Consider the following 17,701-nt stretch of genomic DNA (forward strand, 5'->3'; position numbering starts at 1 on the left):
AGAAGAGAATACCTCCATCCAGAAAATACTACTTGCTCAAAATGTGGGCATTCACTTTTAGGAATAGTATCATGCACCTTGGGAAGCACTGTTGAATTCCAGGCACATTTCTTCTAAGCTATTACTTCAGCTCAAAGACAAATATTGTTGCTTTCTATGTACAGAGAGTCCCTGGGGTCCTTGGACATTTCTCAGTCCACAGGCCAAGCCAAAGGCTATTCCCTTCTTTCACTTCAGAGGCCGTTTTCTTGTTGTTCATCAGAAAATTTAAGCATAAGTTATTGACAGGAGGCATTAGGAATATAACAATAGGGAAGAAAAGTGGCTACCAATTAGTATACCTGGGACCACTGCTGATAAGAACCTTAGTAGCTTTATGACCTTGACTGTAAATACTAAATGAGGTGACTTTTGAAGTCTTAGGCATTCAAATTGGTGAATTTTTCCTTCTTGTAACAGGGAAATTTGGATGTTTAGTGTCTGTTTTTGGAGGCTGTATGGTAAAAGACTGGTGGTATGAAATGAGTTCTTATGGAGAAGACTCCCCACAGGTAAAGCTTGAAGACTTTGCAGTCTTTCCTCCCACCAGGTGTTTTTTTCTTCTTGATCCTGTGTGAGCCCCAGAGGTCTCAGGGTCACTATGGTGGGCATCTTCCATAGAGGATAAGGCCTGCTGGGTTTCTCTCAGTTTCCTGAAATGAAAGCAGGAAAACATAGGTTATTTATTCCCTAATTATAGATATTATTTACGACCACAACTAACACATCAGTTTCTTTTTATTTCAGGTTTACAGAAACAAGCCTGCGCTATATGAAGAATAGAAAGCTCAATTCCTGTGGTTATGATTGTCATTTAATAAGTTGAAATACATGTCATGGCACATGGTAGATTCAGTTTCCCAGATCCTTGGGGCATAAGCATACAGCTTTTCAGTCAATACATGAAAGTTACAGGGGTCAATAAAAGACAGCTCCTGATCAAATCTGGCTTGCCACCTATTTTTGTAAATAAAGTTATACTAGAACACAGCCACTCATTTGTTTACACACACACAGAAAAACACAATCATAATCAACGGCCGTTTTTATATTACAAAAAAGTTGAGTCATTATAGAAGAGATTATATGTCCCACAAAGCAAAAAATATTTACTTCCTACCCCTTTACCAAACAAGTTTGCCAGACTCTGGTCTAGACAATTTCAAGATGCCATCTGCCTCATCTCTGTGATGGATGCCCACCACTGGTACTGGCTGATGACAGTCACTGGAAGCTTCACAGAATATACATATTACACTGTAAGAGGCACTTACCTTGTTGTGACCAAGATATGTAGATAAATACTTTCTTTTTATTCCGTGGACAATGGAACTCAAAACTAGAGTAAGATAATTATTAAGTGGCTTATTTGGAATAATTAACTGACTAAAGACCCAGGGTCTTTAGTCTGCATCTTATTACTAAAAAATCATATCAGAGACTTTTTAAGCTTTCAAACTAATCTTTCTTTTCAAGATGGACTTTGTAGCTAAGAGTAGTTGGACTTGTAAGCTTACTTCAGACAAGGACCCTTTTCCATTTCCTTTTATATTTTCAACAGCTCACAATATAGTAATCACTTAAAAATTCCTTCAGAACACTGCTCAAACACACTGCCGGACCTCTTCCCCAACCTTACCCTATCTGATTAATTCCCATCTGTTTAATGAAGGAATGGGGTAATAAAAGAATATAAGCTTATGCAAATAAGCAATTGAATTGCTTTCTTTGTTCAGAAAACTCTTCTTCTAAATATGTACCATGATAATATATCTGCCTGCCTAACACTGAAGCTTAGTGAATTTCTCAAATAGGTCTCTACTCACTAACCAAGGTGAGGTGATCCCCACCAGTTACTTAAGACACCTGCTGTCCCTCAGAATCCCAAGTTTTCTTTACCAGTGGTACTTCCTTGTATTCCTCCCTCTTGCTTCCTTTGTATTATCTGGAATTTTCTCTCAAGCCACCTAGTCACAGAACTAATCCCATGCTGTAAAAGGCCTCACTGCTGACAGTCTGCTTGTGGACAGGGGCCTAGGTATTATAATGTACAATATATGTAAATGTAAATCCACAGAAGCACACCAGCCTGCTCATACTGATGTGAATGATTTGCAATCGACTCATTCTTGACTCCAACATCCCCAAATCTACCTTTCCAGTATGGCCATCTTGGATTTTTCCAACTTCAGCTGCTTCTGGAGCTCCTGTGTTTTCCCCAGGGAAGGCCAGAGAACTCCATTTCTGGTCAGAGCTGCTGCAGAAGGTCTCTCAGCTGGATCAGGGTGGATCATTTTCTTATGAAGTAGGGCCAAAAGGAAGGAACAGAAGCTTCACTACTGGGAAAATCTCCCCACTCGAGCCAGTTCCAACCCCTCCTATGTTGGTGGATTTTGTGAAACACTGATTTTCTTTTGTGCAGAGGGAACGAGACATAAATGAAAACTTAGCTCCACCTTGGACAGAAGAATCGTCCATGTCTGGTAAAATCAGTTGTCCACACCTTTGACATGTCTTTAATTATCATGGTTTAAAGAAGGCAGGCTGATTAACTAGTCTAATGCCATGTTTTAAAATGGAAAAGGCTGAGGTGCTACGTAAAAAGTAACTGGTCCAAGTCCAAGTGACTAGTTCAAAAGGAAGAACCAAGATCAAAGCCCAGTTTACCCAACTTTTGGATCTGCTCCTTTATCACTTAATAATGAACCACTTCAACAATATTCCTAAAACACTGTCTCTAGGTAGATATGGTTGTAACCTAAGAGGATTTGAATATGGTAGGAAATAATTGATAGATAGATGATAGATAGATAGATAGATAGATAGATAGATAGATAGATAGATATCAGTAGTGTCATATAATGAAGAAAACACTTGGGGACGAATTTTTGAGCCAACTCTGCCATTTACTTTGAAAACTTTACTGAAGCACAGTTTCCCTTACCTGAAATTTGGAATAACAGTATTCTCCTTCTAGGACTATAGTGAGAATTAAATTAATTAACAAAATTAACATTCACCCACAGCTTTGGTTTTGGTTTTTTGTTTGTTTTTGGTACTGGGGATTGAACCTAGGGCACTCTACCACTGAGCTGACATCCCTATTCCTTTTTGTTTTTTATTTTGCGACAGGGTCTTGCTAAATTGCTGAGATTAGCCTCAAACTTGGAATCTTCCTGCCTCAGCCTCCTGAGTTGCTGGGATTACAGGTGTATATCACTGTGCCCAGATTTGTACAGTATTGCTTAGCATAGGGCCAACATTTAGGTATTCAGTGAATATCAACTAAATCTAAGAGCAACTTACATATTATAACAGATTAGACAGTGAACAAGAGACCCTTGTAAGGAAAGGTTTGCCTCCTTTCAAGAAAGCAAAAGGAAGTCAGAAGAACACGTTTGTAACTATATTTGAAGACTGGAGGTAAACTGTGAAACTCAAATATAATGTCAAAGAGTGCAGATATTTCTAAGCCTATTTTAGGGATCCTAACCAATCCTGTTTCCTAAGCCATGAAGTTAGTCATATATGCATTTTGTTTTCTTGATAGGATTCTAAGCTTCTTGACAGTGTTTTTGTATCTCCATTTCAACATGATATCCTCCTTTTTCTCTCCCTACACTTACTCTGATATTATCTGGTACAAGGAACATGCAGATTTTTGCATTGACATTATGCCTTTTCTCCAATAGCTCCAATTGCTGGTATTGTGTCAATTATCAACAGTCACTTATACTATACATTTTTATATACACTTGAAACTCTTTCTTTCAGTAATGTCATCACTGTTATCATTGATAAAAGTTAAAGCCCAGAAGTGGGAGGGGAAAAGGTCAAGTTTGAATTTTTAAGTTAACTACATATTGACTGTGAATATAAAATTCAAATATACTTAGATCCTTGGGTTTCCTCCAGTGCAGAAAGAGGTGTCACCTGCCCATTTTAAAGTTATTAGGAAAAGCAAATGAAAAAAAATGTTCATAACAGAATTTTAAAACTATAACATGAAAGATTTCATGATGTCTTCCAAGTTTTCTTGAGAAGCTTTCAATCTGTCCTGTGTCTTTTTCTGGCCTTCCCAGTCAGTTGCGTTTTCCTTCTATTAATGGCACTACCAACAGATCCATTTCCCAACCCCCCACACCACCACTTGCCATCAATTTTTTTTAAAAAAATAGACACTTTGTCTTCTCTTTATCTCATGGGAGATGTCACCTTGAGCAAATTGTGAAAGTCTTCTGAGAGCTCCTGAGGAACATCTGGAAAGTTGCCCTCGCGGATATAATGCCACGCGCTGCCATTGGAGGGTAATTCCCCTGCTCCTGCAGCCACTGCAATTGTTAATCCCAAAGCGAATATGTCTGCTTTGGGAAGGTGTCGATAATCCTGCAGAACCGAAGACAGGAAGACCAGTTAGTCTGCCAAATGGGGAGAGTCTAGACTAAAATGTAACTGTTAGGAGAGGTTCATTTGAGTACGTAAGCACTATAAACACTATGAGCCAAGCTACTTTTATTATAGTTAGTGGTTTATTTCTAAGAAGAGAGAGGGAACACAAATATACCTTTTAATACTGCTATGCCCTGAAGTGCCCAAGGAATAATCTCAGGGCCATTTGGCCCTGCTAGACTCAAGATGGCTTGGCACATAAACTAGCCAATCACAGGAATGAAAGACTCATTTTTTTCTTAATTATCACTCAGAAGGAAGTTTTATCCTTCCTAGGTCAGACTCAACAGACATCTTAGAAGATGGGCAATGGCTAAAGGATAACAACATGATAAAAATGGTCTGTACCAACCAGAGCTTAAGGAGGAGGGTTCCCCCCAAAAAGGCAGATCAGTAATTCTGCAGAAAGAACTGTGTGAGTATCGATTCACCTTTGATTGAGCCAGTTTCCCCATGTTTGGGGGTAAGTTTCTCCCCTCTTTGGTTTCTATTCTCAATGGAAAGGAGATACAATATGTTTAAATTTTAGATATACTCTCTTCAGTTTTTGCACTGAGCCTTGAGTGTCAAGAAGGTCAATAAGTATAAAATACCCTCCATGCCTATAGTTCCAGCTACTCAGGAGGCTGAGGCAGGAAAGTTGTAAGTGTGAAGGCCAGCCTGTGTAATATTGTAAGACCCTGTCTCAAAAAATAAAATAACAAAATACTCTCTATCCCTTTAATCTATACCTCTTGCAAAATCTCATTAGCCAGGAATCGAATATCTCCTTCTTCTACTTTAGGTTTGCTTACTGATGTCACATGACCCAGGTCACCTAAAAAATATAAATAAATAAGAAACAGAGCTCTTTAAAAGAATAAGGGGAGTCATCAGTATAAGTTTTATACGATAATAATATACTGGTAGGGCTACAAAGCAGACTCACCAATTTTATATATCTCACTGGCAGAGAGAAACAAATCAGCTTCATTTTCAACCTCTTCTGGGACTCCAGGAGAGTCACTTTGCATTTTATGGCAAATAAAGATGTTACCTGAAAAATACAGACTAGACATTAAGTAATGATTCCCAAGCTCTGCATTCCAAAGATTCTTTTCTCAATTTGACATTTTAGCTGCTCTATTTTCTCCTCCTGTGTGATTGTAGCAAGACCACCAACCTTTCTTTTTTTTTCTATGAGATCTCTCAAATCACATTGGGATAGCCAGTGATTTGATAACGCCTATTCAAGTTAAACCATCATCATATATTTCACATTCTCTGAAGAGACTGATGGCAGGATACCATTGTCTCACCATACACAAAGTAGTAACTTATCCTTAAGTTTCACATTAATGAGTGAAAAAGCAATTCATTTCTGCTCATTTTGATCAGTGCTGTATTAGAAAAAGTGCAGCAGTAGTTATAAACATGATCAGAATGTAGCCAATAAACGGCCACTTTTGTAGTAAATTAAATATCTGTTTTATAGTTTACCCTCATGATGTGGAAGTTTTTTCCCCCTTTCTGTTCTCTAAGTCCAAGAGGGAAATGGTTAAACTATTTAACTGAACTTTTTTAGGGGAAACAAATGGAACACATTCTCCCAGCCAACACTTTTTGACACTTGATAGTCAAGGGCCTTTGATACAGACACAATTTTTTTTTCAGACACAACTTGTGATGATGATATGAAAAGAACAAAATATGGCATGAAGAATAGAAAGAGCCATACTGACTAGGTTTGATGTCCAGGTGTACCATGCCAGAGTTGTGGATATACTTAAGCCCCAAGGAAATCTGCAGAAGAATGTCTTTGAGTTTTGGTTCTTGGAAATGTTTACCAGACTTAGTGTTTTCAGATATAGCAGCTTGCAAGCTCCCACCTAGGAAAGAAATAACAGAGAATAACTCCACAGGAAGAGAAAATAGGTATGAGTCTTAAAGGTGAAAGCATAATAAATATTCAATAAATTCCTCATGATTATTTACAGTCCAATGGGTCTGTATTACTTAGTGTCAGTGCAAAGCATGATATTATCTGCTCTATGTTTATATTATAGAGATGTTGGAAAGAAGAAACAGAGCTTTTCAAAAGGAAAAGAAGTCAGGTGCTGTGACTGTAATCCCAGCTACTTGGGAGGCTGAGGCAAGTTCAAAGCCAGCCTTAGAACTTAGTGAGACCCTGTCTGAAAATAAAAAATAAAAGGGGCTGTGGATGTAGCTCAGTGGTCGTGACTCTGGGTTCAATTCTCAGTACGAAAAAAGAAAAACTTACCTATTGACCAGAATGCCAATCAGGCATAGTCATATAGCTGCCATCAGTATTGATGATTAATTCTATGTCAATGTCAGGCTAATAATTTTAATGTAATGGATTCTAATTCGACTAAAAATATATCATAAAAAGAGAATACTTAATGATAGCTGACCCATGGAAAAATTTAAAACTTTAGACACATTTGAATCCTATTTGAACCACAATATTTAAATATCAGCTGTAGACTATCTTGATTCATCATTGTCATCAAAAAATATAAGGCTTGGGTTTATATGACTACTTGAGGTTGGACACCCATCTTAAGATATTAGAGTGTTTCTGAGCACTTTATTTCATTAATTAGCATTTACTAGCAGATTCTTCAAATTATAGGGTCCTGGCTCCCCTTGGCAGTTACAAAGCTGTAACTCTACCAGTCAAATATGTATCAGATGGTAATAGAGGAAATGTGTGCTTAAAGTAGGCTGTATAAAATTAAATGAAAGACTCATCTGTCACGCTAAAATAAGTTCACAAGAAAGGATTCAGATCTTTTCAGAAACACAAAGAGGACCACAGTAAAGGTTTTTACTTCTCTCAGATTCTTCTCAGAAAAGAATTTATGTATTATAGATGAGTTATTACTGAGAAAGAAAAAGGAAAAAGAAGGTTTTGGATTTTGTTTTAAAATGAAGCCACTCTGAGACAGTTTGTAGCTGAGGTGATGTGGACAAGGAGGAGGAAGGGTGCGTCCAATAGAACTCCTGTGTCCCTCCTAGCCTGAGTTCCATAAGGGCAGAGACCACATCCAATTCATATTCCGTTTCCCAAGACCTGGCATGTAATAAATATTTTCTGAAATGAATGTTCATCCTGGCTCTAGAGGCAAAAGAAATAGAAAGAATAGAAAGTCAAGGACCCCTTTAAGGTGTGGAGTAAAGAAGACTCCTGGGATGCTAGGAATTTTTAGTATGTTCTTGTAGGTTCTAAACAGAGGTGCTTGCTACTCTGAAAAGCTACAGTGTTAGTAAGGGCAACAATACCAGTGTTAACATTGCTTTTAAATACTTGGAAGTTCAGTAAATAATATTAAAATTGGCCAAGTAAGAATTAACAATAGTAGAAGTAATTGAAAAGTACTCCTATATACAGAGGTGTTAGAATATCCTTATTTTGCTATAACTAGAGCTGATTGCCCATCCCTTATAAAAGAGCACAATTAACTGTCCTTTACTCAATAGTGTCAGAAAGGAAGCACGTGTTTATATACATAGCAATTCTGAATATACTGTGAGCTTCATCCCCATCAATCCCATCCAGTCACAGAAGCCCTAACTTCATAACCCAAGGTACAACTTGGACATGGCTTCTGTAATTGCAAGCATTGTGCCCAAAGAAAAAAACAAAACAGCCCTTGGGCACTATGTGAGATGGGCTGCTGAGTTCCTCCCTTAAGAAAAAATAATAGTACTTTACTCCCTTACCAGAAAATAAAAGAAACTTAAAAATGATATGTATGTTTTCCTTTCTTCTAGTGAGACCTAACATATATCAAAATATATAAAGAGCAGGTGACTCTAACAATAAAATATAAAAAAAAGATCAACTATTCAACAGAATATTGGTTCATACATTTGTATTCTTACATTCTTCATGTTGCTACCTATAACACCAGTATATTTTTCTGCTGGTGAAGTGATTCTTCGATTGATAGAAAAATACAACCAATATTCATGGCATCCCAGAGAGGATGCCTAGTTCCAAATGTCACATCAGCCAAACAAGTATAAGGACCATCATTCTAGGAGAGCATGCTTTGAAAACTCCAGTGACAGATGTCACCAGAAAATACTGCCTGTAGCAGAGGTTTAATGTCTAATCCTGATTCAGTTAGAATCCTAGGGTTGTAGAATCCAACTACTATTTTAGATTTTTGAGGGTGGCCCAGAGGTGACTTGTAGGGGAACTTGGCAAGGATGGAGAAGAAGGAAGTAACATTTTATTGGTTAAGGGGTTGGGAGAGATAGCAGGGGAAATTAAATGACTATCTAAATCATCTGATTTATAATATAAGTTAAAATCATAATTGTACATGTTCCAGCCTAACTTCTGTGATAGACTGGGGGTGAGGGAAGGTGGAGGATGGAAAAATAGGGAATGAGAAGGAGGGAGAGATAGGACATGGAATGAAGGAAGCATTTAAAGGAATGAAACATTGGAAAGGCTCAACATGTATGGATTGCATTTTGCAAAATCAAAGTTGTTTTTTAAATGGCAAGTAGTGAAATTATCAGCCATCATGATGAAGAAACAACAATTCCCTAGAATTCATCACATCTAATCTGAAATCTACTGCCTAGCTTTCAAGGCCTTCTCTAGTCTCCCCACCCTTTATCTTGTTGATCTCATTTCCTACTACATGGGTTACTTTAGTAATGTGAGAACCTACTGTGCCAGACCTGCTCCCGATACCATACCCTTGGCCTACATGCTATTCCAACAACTGGAAAACTTCTCTCTAAGTACCTAACTGGCCTTCCACAAGGTCTAATTCCAATCTTACCTCCTTTATGAAATTATCTCAGGCTACTCTAACAACAATTATTATTGAGTTTTTACTCTACACCAGGTGGTATTGGCACTCTGCTGCTAACATTTGGCAGGTATTGTTGCTAATTCTCAAACTATTCCTTTACCATTCCTTCACTCATTTGGCATTGACATCACAGCAATCATACAACTAGTGAGCAGCAGAGCTAGGCTTGGAAACCAGGTCTTCCTGACCCTAAAATCCAGGCCCCTTTCAATACCTTGCTACATTTATCTTCTTTACTGGTTTATCCATAGTTGTACCAGCAAGCTTTGCATTGCCTCTTGTGTAGTCATTCTAAAAGAATGAGTGCAGCACAGTGCCTTGAGTACTCCTCTACCTACAGCTCCATACAGTGTCAAGCCTATAGAAGGTCCACAAATGCTGAAATAAGTTAAAAGATGATTTTAATAGGAATAATCTCTCCAACTTATTTGGTTTGAATTTTGAAGGCTTTATACTGTTCCCAAAACAAGTTACAAAGCATTTTTGTTTTATTGATTAATTTTGTTATTTGGCAATATCTGTGTTTTAATAGAAAAAAGCCACAAGAATAAAACTAATCTTCCTTACAGAAAGAGAGTGGGAAAAAAACAGAAACCTCAGACTTCCATAAGGGGGAATTAGGAAGAGAAGATGATTGAGAAGTACTGACCTCTCTCAATCTTAAGCATAAAGAAAGGATCCATCAGTTCCTCCAGACAGATTATCAGAAAAAGGGATTTGGGGTGAGATAATAAGAGAAAAAAAACAGCCCACAAGGGTAACAGGTAATGCTAAAAGGAAATTTATAAGAAAACAACAAGAGAAATGCCAAATCATTATTTTGCAGGATGGATGTATCATTTTCTAGCATTTCATAATATTATTTACTTGCCTACTTATTATTTATTTATATATGATATGTTATTATATATTATTTGTATAATATATAATATTAATTTATATAATTTATCACTACCCTAAAAAGCCAGGCTGGACATATATACTCAGGGCCAATTGGTTACTAAAATTGCTAAAGGACAGGCTACACCATTAAAGACACTCAGGGAAGGTGAGGTAGAGAAAAGGAACGTGGTTGTCAAATACTACTGTGGCCAGAATATGGATTTCTACTCCTAATATGAGGGCAAGATTTTGTTCAATTTGTAGCACTTTTCTACTTTACCACTGATCATTTTGATGACAAATATTTCCAAGGCCAACAACACATAACTGTTGTCAACCTCTTAAAAATGGACTAGAAGTATGTTAAGCCAGAGGACTCTCTTTATGATCTAAGTAGCCCAGAAAAATGTGCTACAAGTGTGTGTTACACGTGTTACATGTGTTACATGGATGTTCAATCCTGAAGAACCTAGTATAATGTATCTGAAGTCACCAAGTCCAGTCCTGGTGTCTCACCCCACGTTCTCACTCTGAGAACACTGAATCTCAAAGGTAAGAAGCATTAACTATCCCAACTTAAGAATCTAATAGAAAATTATTCAAAAGTCATATGTATACCAAAATAGGGCATCATGAAGAAACTTCACCACCAGCTCCTCAAAGTGGCATGGCTTGTATCTTTCAAGATAACTTAAAAATGGCAGAAGAATTATTTACCATTTAAGTACTGGGGTAAATGTTTTCTCTCAGTGTAAATAAAGTGTAAAGGAAGTGATGGCTCATACATATCAACTACATACAAGTTCCGAAATACATATATGCACCTGAAAATTCCTTTTTCAGCTCAACTATTTTCTCAGCTTTCTGATTCTAAGCAAGATTATGGTACCAATATTTTAGGTATGTCTCTGCTATACTTGGCATAAATTATGAAGAGTCCAGCTTTATTTCTGAAGACTTATAGGACTCATATCCCTCTCTTTAGATATTAGTCCACATACTTACCATTGCAATATTCATTCTGAATGATCACATGGTCATCTTCTGCCCATGAGGAATAGTAACGTACCACATGCGGGTGATGCCCAAGCACTGCATGAGCATAAACTTCATGCAAACTCAAGTTCCTGAAACAGAAAAGCACTGAGAAAAATTAATCAAGACAATTTGTGCATTAAGAAATTTTTAAAGAAAATATGAGGCATGAACAATGGCAGAACATTTGCTGGGTGCATACTGCATGCTTATTATTTTATCTCATTCAATCTTCATTGGTAACACACAGTGGAAAACATGAAGTCTCTAGAAAGTAAGTGACTGGTCCAAATTCAAAGTGATAGTGGTTAGACCAGAAGCTTGGTCAGCCTGGTACCAAGTCCTCTGTTGTTATATTGAACATGGCATATGTGAAGAGGAATCTTAGGTGTTTACTGTCACAATACTAGACAGGCTCAGATCTTAATTTCACTGTATCACAATATAAAAACCTTAAGGGCTCAACAAGAAAGTCACCATACCACCCATGGTGGATATTGTAATGGGTCTCTATCTTCCCTGTAAGACTAGATTGTCATTAGAGTCTTTTTTTTCTTTTAGTTGTCAATGGACTTTTATGTTTTATTTATTTATATGTGGTGCTGAGAATCAAACCCAGTGCCTCACACATGCTAGGCAAGTGCTCTATTACTAAGCCACCCCGCAGCCCCTCATTAGAGTCAATATTAAACTCAGTCAATATGATATAGTCATAGAGAGTCTTAGTGATAGACATTTGTTATACAATAGGAAAACCCAATACAAGGTAAGCAAAATATAGTACTTGATGAATTTCAATATAAAAATGAATTTCAAAGTCTGTAATTTCAGGATTCAGCATAGTATTATATCCAAAGAATTCATAAAAAGTATTGGTGGAATCTGAAAATATTTGTTTTCCTTATAACCAAGGAAGAAATTGCTAACAATTAGCTCTGGGATGAAATATAAATTCTTGTAAATAATTTTTCCTTGTGTATTGTCTCTGAAACTTGACCATTGTATTCATTATTAATGCAAAGCAGAGGTAACTCAGTGAGTCAACGATAACTTCTTTCTCAGCAGTATTTCTGATGAACTAAACAAGCATCAAAAGATAATTCCATAAATCTACTCATTAAAAAAAAAAAGACAGTAAGACCAGTATTACAATGTAAAAGCTAAGAGATTTACACAAAAAAAAAAAAAAAAAACCACACACACACACAACAGTATTTGAAATTATTAGGAACTTGTCTCTGGAAAAAGTGATCTTAAAAACTCAAGAAAGTAATGAACATAAGACGACATACACTGGGGGAGGAGAATTTTAAAATGACAACAAAGAAGCAACGAGTATGTGTTTCATGCTATCAGCACTAGCATTTAAAATATTTTGAAAAGAAACAGCTTTCCAAATCCAAGATTGCACTTCTAGTGTATTTCGAAGGTACTCACTCATTTGACAATTCTGTAAAAGGTTTTGTAGAGCGCTTTATTGCATAAACACATCCATCCAGCCTCTTAATGCACTTGTAGACTGTACCAAACTCTCCAACCCCGATTTTTTCTACCTCCAAGAATTCCTTTTCATAGCGGGAAGCCATGTTAGTTTCTTGTAGAACACTTTTCTAAAATATTTTTATAAAAAGAGAATTAGAATAACTCTTCCCAACATATTATGAGCAATAAAAAAAGAACCATATTACATTCTTAAATTCTTTAGGTTTTGAAAAAGACTTGAGGCAAATGCCGTAGGTTCTATTTGTGTCTATATTCACAGTAGCAAGAATCCCTCAATGTCTGACTACCTTCTCTGTTCTTTGTAACCTTCCGCACAATTCTGTACTGACATTTCTTGTGCATTCTCTAATGGTCTTTCTTCTACCTAGTCATAGTATTATTTTCTATATGTTCCTACAGAGAACACATGTTGTCATACCCAGCACTACTGTCCTGGGCTGAAGGAAGAGCAAATCAAAAACTAAAACGTCCCTTTGAATCTCTTCTTTACATTCCTCACCGTCCTCATGCTAAGATCTCCATCTCATATTGAATGGACTTGGTTACAAATAGTTTTCTCAAAAATCTTGGCCTGAAGAACAAAAATGCTCGCTTGATTAGTTCAGAATAAATGCTCAAGCAAAGCAAACCTTCTCCCTACGGGCCAACTAGTGACATCCCTAATTTCCCACCTAGTAAATAATTCCAGGCAAATAATTGAATTCCTTTATCAGCTTTCTCATCTGTAAGATGAAGATGATAGCAACTGCTCCTTAAGGTTATTACATGAAAATATATAATATCCTATTACTTATATTGTATGTAATAATAAGATAGATAACTTAGTATAATGCCCAGCACATGGGAAATTTTCAGCAAACTATTATGATCAGCATCTCCATCAATTTACATGAACTTGATTTGTCTACCAAAGTCATCTTTTCCTAATTTCCCAATTAGCAGAAATTTTTATCTTCTAACTTCAGCGGTTTAAAAAATATTAATTCTTAGCCAGACACTATGGTGCACATCTGTAATCCTGTAGCTTGGGAGGCCAAGGCAAGAGGATCATGAGGTCAAAGCTGGCCTCAGCAACTTGGCAAGGCCCTAAGCAACTTAGTGAGACCCTGTCTCAAATTAAAAAAAAAAATTAAATAAAAGTGGGGATGTGGCTCAGTGATTAAGTACCCTGGGTTCAATCCCTGGGATCAAAAATAAATAAGTAAATAAAGTTGTTTTTTTTTTAATTTTAACTAGTTCATTTTGACTGCAATAATACTTTTATTTATATTTATATCTAATTAGTTATACATAACTGTAGAATGTATTTTGACACATCATACATAAATGGAATATAATTTCTCTTTCTTCTGGTTTTACATGATATAGAATCACACCAGTCATATAATCTATATACAAATAGGGTAATAATGTCTGACTCATTCTACTATCATTCCTACTCCCACATACTCTTCATTCCCTTTACTCCCCTCTGTTTAATCCAAAGTATCTCTATTCTTCCCCAGCCCACCCTTATATATATTAGCATCCACATATCAAATTGTTCTATTTGTGTCGATATTCACAGTAGAAGTGAAATAAGAATTGTATGTGAAATAAGAATTGTAATGCATTATGCTATCATATAAAATAATATATATATATATATATATATATTAAAAAATATTGTTACAAATCAATAACATGAAGAGAGAGCCTACATAAAAGAAGAAAATCTTTACCACATGTACCTCAGGTTCAGCATTAACTTTCAGGATATATAAATAACTCAAAAAACTTAGCACCAAAAAAAACAAATAGCCCAATTAATAAAAGAGCCAAGGAACTGAAAAGACACTTCACAGAAGGAGAAATGTGCATGGTCAAAAATATATGAAGAGTGTTTAACATCTCTAGCAATTAGAAAAATGTGAATTAAAACTACACTGAGATTTCATCTCACTCCAGTCAGAATGGCAATTATCAAGAATACAAGTAACACTAAATGTTGAAAAGGATGTGAGTGTTGAAAAGGTACTCATACCTTGCTCCTAGGTCTGCAAATTGGTTCAAGCACTATGGAATTAGTATGTAGAGTCCCAAGAAAACTTGAAATTGTAACCATTATTTGACCCAGTCATCCCACTCCTTGGTTTATACCCAAAGGACTAAAAATCCACATACTAAAGTCAGGCAGCCACATCAATGTTTATAGCACCACAATTTACAATAGCTAAGCTATGGAACCATCCTAGATGTCCTTCAACAGATGAATGGTTAAAGAAATTGTGGCATATATACACAGTAGCATATTACTCAGCCTTAAAGAAGAATGAAATTATGGCACTTGCCTGTGAATGGATGGAGCTAGAGAATATCGCCCCAAAACAAAGGCCAAATGTTCTTTTTTAAAAAAATTTATGGGTATATGAGACAGCAGAATGCATTTTGATTCATTGTACACAATTTCAGCATAACTTCACATGTTCTTTTTGATATGTGGATGTTAACTAGCTCATTTTAACATCCAATTCCAATCAGTCTTCATCATCTAGGTCTCTAATTTTCATTGCCCTTAGCCAATCTCAAGACATTTACTCCATATCTGGATTTATTGTAACTAATGTCCCTCTTTCTAACTCCTTTAATAGTAAGAATTATTTTTGCAAAATGATACCACAGAATGAGACAATTAATTGTTTCCTGGTGAGAAATTTAAAAATCTAACAAGAGAACTGAAGGACTGAAGGCCCTCTCATGAGATGCACGGTGCTACCTTACCACCTTCATCTCAGATACCAAATCTGCCAGCTCACCATCCTTGCAATTTCTCCAATCCCACCCTCTCACAACATAACCTCCTCCACCTTCAGAGCATTTACTTATTCCTTCGCCCAGAATTATTTTGATACGCTGTATTCTGGTGGACTTGCTTCCTACATCTTTTCTAACCCTCCACCAAAGTTTTAAATAAATACATAGGTATGTATATACACATCACACAAGTATACAAATATATATACACATCTTTTAACTTCACATTTATGTTTAGATTATTTTGAAATTTCAAAGGTGTTAGTTCCTCTTAGGAAGTGACTTTCATATAGATTTTATTCCTTATGGGAACCAAATACAATGTGTTTCACATATTAAATGCTTAATGACTATTTTTGACATTTCTATCTGAAGCTAGGAGATGCCTTACAAAATAAGAATAAAATTCCAAGAGTAGTGAAGGCGTAAGTTAGAAACATCTGCTTATAAAAGGAAGCATGTGCCCATGGTTGTCTTCTCCAAGATGGTTACAGTCATGTTTTAAAATATCAACTCCTTTATGCAACAGATAAAATTTGCTGCAGAAAACTTTAGGAATTAGAAAGAAAAATAATAAGTTTCCACTATTCGAGTAGTTTCCACTAATTCAATGAATATGTAACACATAATTGTGATCATTCCTCATTTAGTTTTTTGAGGGTTCTTGTACACTGAACATTGAACTGATCCATGTTTTTATACATTATAAACATCTTAATTCCAATTTAATTTTTATTGACTCAATATTATATTAAATTAGTTATTCTTTTATTGGGCATTTAGCGACCCCCTACTTTTTGTTATCACAATTAAGATGTAACAAACATTTCTGAGGTAGTATTTAGAGTATTAGTTTCTTAGGTCAGATTACCAGAAGAGGAATGCTACATGGAAGACTGCAAACAATATAAAACTCAATAGATAGGGACACATTTAAGAGCTGAAATTTGGACTAGCGACGTAGCTCAGAGAGAAGGTTCACCAGTAGAGAGCTTTTCTAGCATGCCTAAAGTCCATCTCCAGCAATGCACACACACACAAACAAAAGCACTAAAATTTTACATACAAACCTCTGGTTTTATACCATTTTCCCCCATTATGTTTTGCCATTTGAAAAAAAATGTCTGGATTTTCCTGTCATTTCTACATCCCATTAGTATAGAAATAAAGGGCTGGGGACGGGGAAGGGGAAGAGGCAGAGGAGGAGAAAAAAGGAAAGAGGAAGCCCAAAGAGGAAAGGAGCAGGTGAAGACAGGGAGAGAGGGAGGAAAAGAGAAGGAGGTGGAGAGGTACAGAGGTGGGTTCAAGAGAGAGGGTGAGAAAAGGGGGAGTAAGGAAAAAGAGAAGGGAGGGAGAAGGGGCAAGGAAGAGAGAGATAAGGGAAGGGGGGAGAGAAAGGGCAAAAAGGGAGGGGAGAGGAGAGATGAGAAGACAGGGGAGATGGAGAGATGAGAAGGGAGGGGAGAGGAGAGATGAGAAAACAGGGGAGATGGAGAGATGAGAAGGGAGCGGAGAGGAGAGATGAGAAGGGAGGGGAGAGGAGAGATGAGAAGACAGGGGAGAGTGGAGATAGAGAAAGGGAGGGGAGAGGAGAGATGAGAAGACAGGGGAGAGGAGAGATGAGAAGGGAGGGGAGAGGAGAGATGAGAAGACAGGGGAGATGGAGAGATGAGAAGATGGGGAGAGGAGAGATGAGAAGGGAGGGGAGAGGAGAGATGAGAAGGGAGGGGAGAGGAGAGATGAGAAGACAGGGGAGGAGAGATGAGAAGACAGGGGAGAGGAGAGATGAGAAGATGGGGAGATGGAGAGATGAGAAGATGGGGAGATGGAGAGATGAGAAGTGAGGGGAGAGGAGAGATGAGAAGTGAGGGGAGAGGAGAGATGAGAAGGGAGGGGAGAGGAGAGAGAGAAGACAGGGGAGAGGAGAGATGAGAAGACAGGGGAGATGGAGAGATGAGAAGGGAGGGGAGAGGAGAGAGGAGAAGGGAGGGGAGAGGAGAGATGAGAAGACAGGGGAGAGAGTGAGAAGACAGGGGGTGAGAGAGATGAGATGGAGGGAGGGAGAGGAGAGATAGGACAGCGGGAGAGGGAGATGAGAAGACAGGGAGAGGAGAGATGAGAAGGGAGGGGGTGAGGAGGATGGAAATGAAACCCGTGGGGGG

The 17,701-nt window shown here is 37.2% G+C and overlaps 1 protein-coding gene across 1 annotated transcript in view; it reads right to left on the reverse strand.

The window, feature by feature from the left end:
• Positions 1 to 529: 529 nt before the first annotated feature.
• Positions 530 to 17,701, reverse strand: part of Wee2 (WEE2 oocyte meiosis inhibiting kinase) — a 25,714-nt gene continuing 8,542 nt past the window's right edge. Inside the window, exons 4-11 of the mRNA XM_076860100.2 lie at positions 12,681 to 12,853; positions 11,214 to 11,335; positions 6,210 to 6,356; positions 5,417 to 5,524; positions 5,220 to 5,305; positions 4,255 to 4,425; positions 2,194 to 2,336; positions 530 to 692 (exon numbers count right to left, since the gene is read on the reverse strand). Coding sequence (XP_076716215.2) covers positions 530 to 692; positions 2,194 to 2,336; positions 4,255 to 4,425; positions 5,220 to 5,305; positions 5,417 to 5,524; positions 6,210 to 6,356; positions 11,214 to 11,335; positions 12,681 to 12,853 — 1,113 coding nt within the window. The remainder of the gene's footprint in view (positions 693 to 2,193; positions 2,337 to 4,254; positions 4,426 to 5,219; positions 5,306 to 5,416; positions 5,525 to 6,209; positions 6,357 to 11,213; positions 11,336 to 12,680; positions 12,854 to 17,701) is intronic.

Source organism: Callospermophilus lateralis, chromosome 1 (assembly GCF_048772815.1).
Source record: "Callospermophilus lateralis isolate mCalLat2 chromosome 1, mCalLat2.hap1, whole genome shotgun sequence".
Taxonomy (NCBI): Eukaryota; Metazoa; Chordata; class Mammalia; order Rodentia; family Sciuridae; genus Callospermophilus; species Callospermophilus lateralis.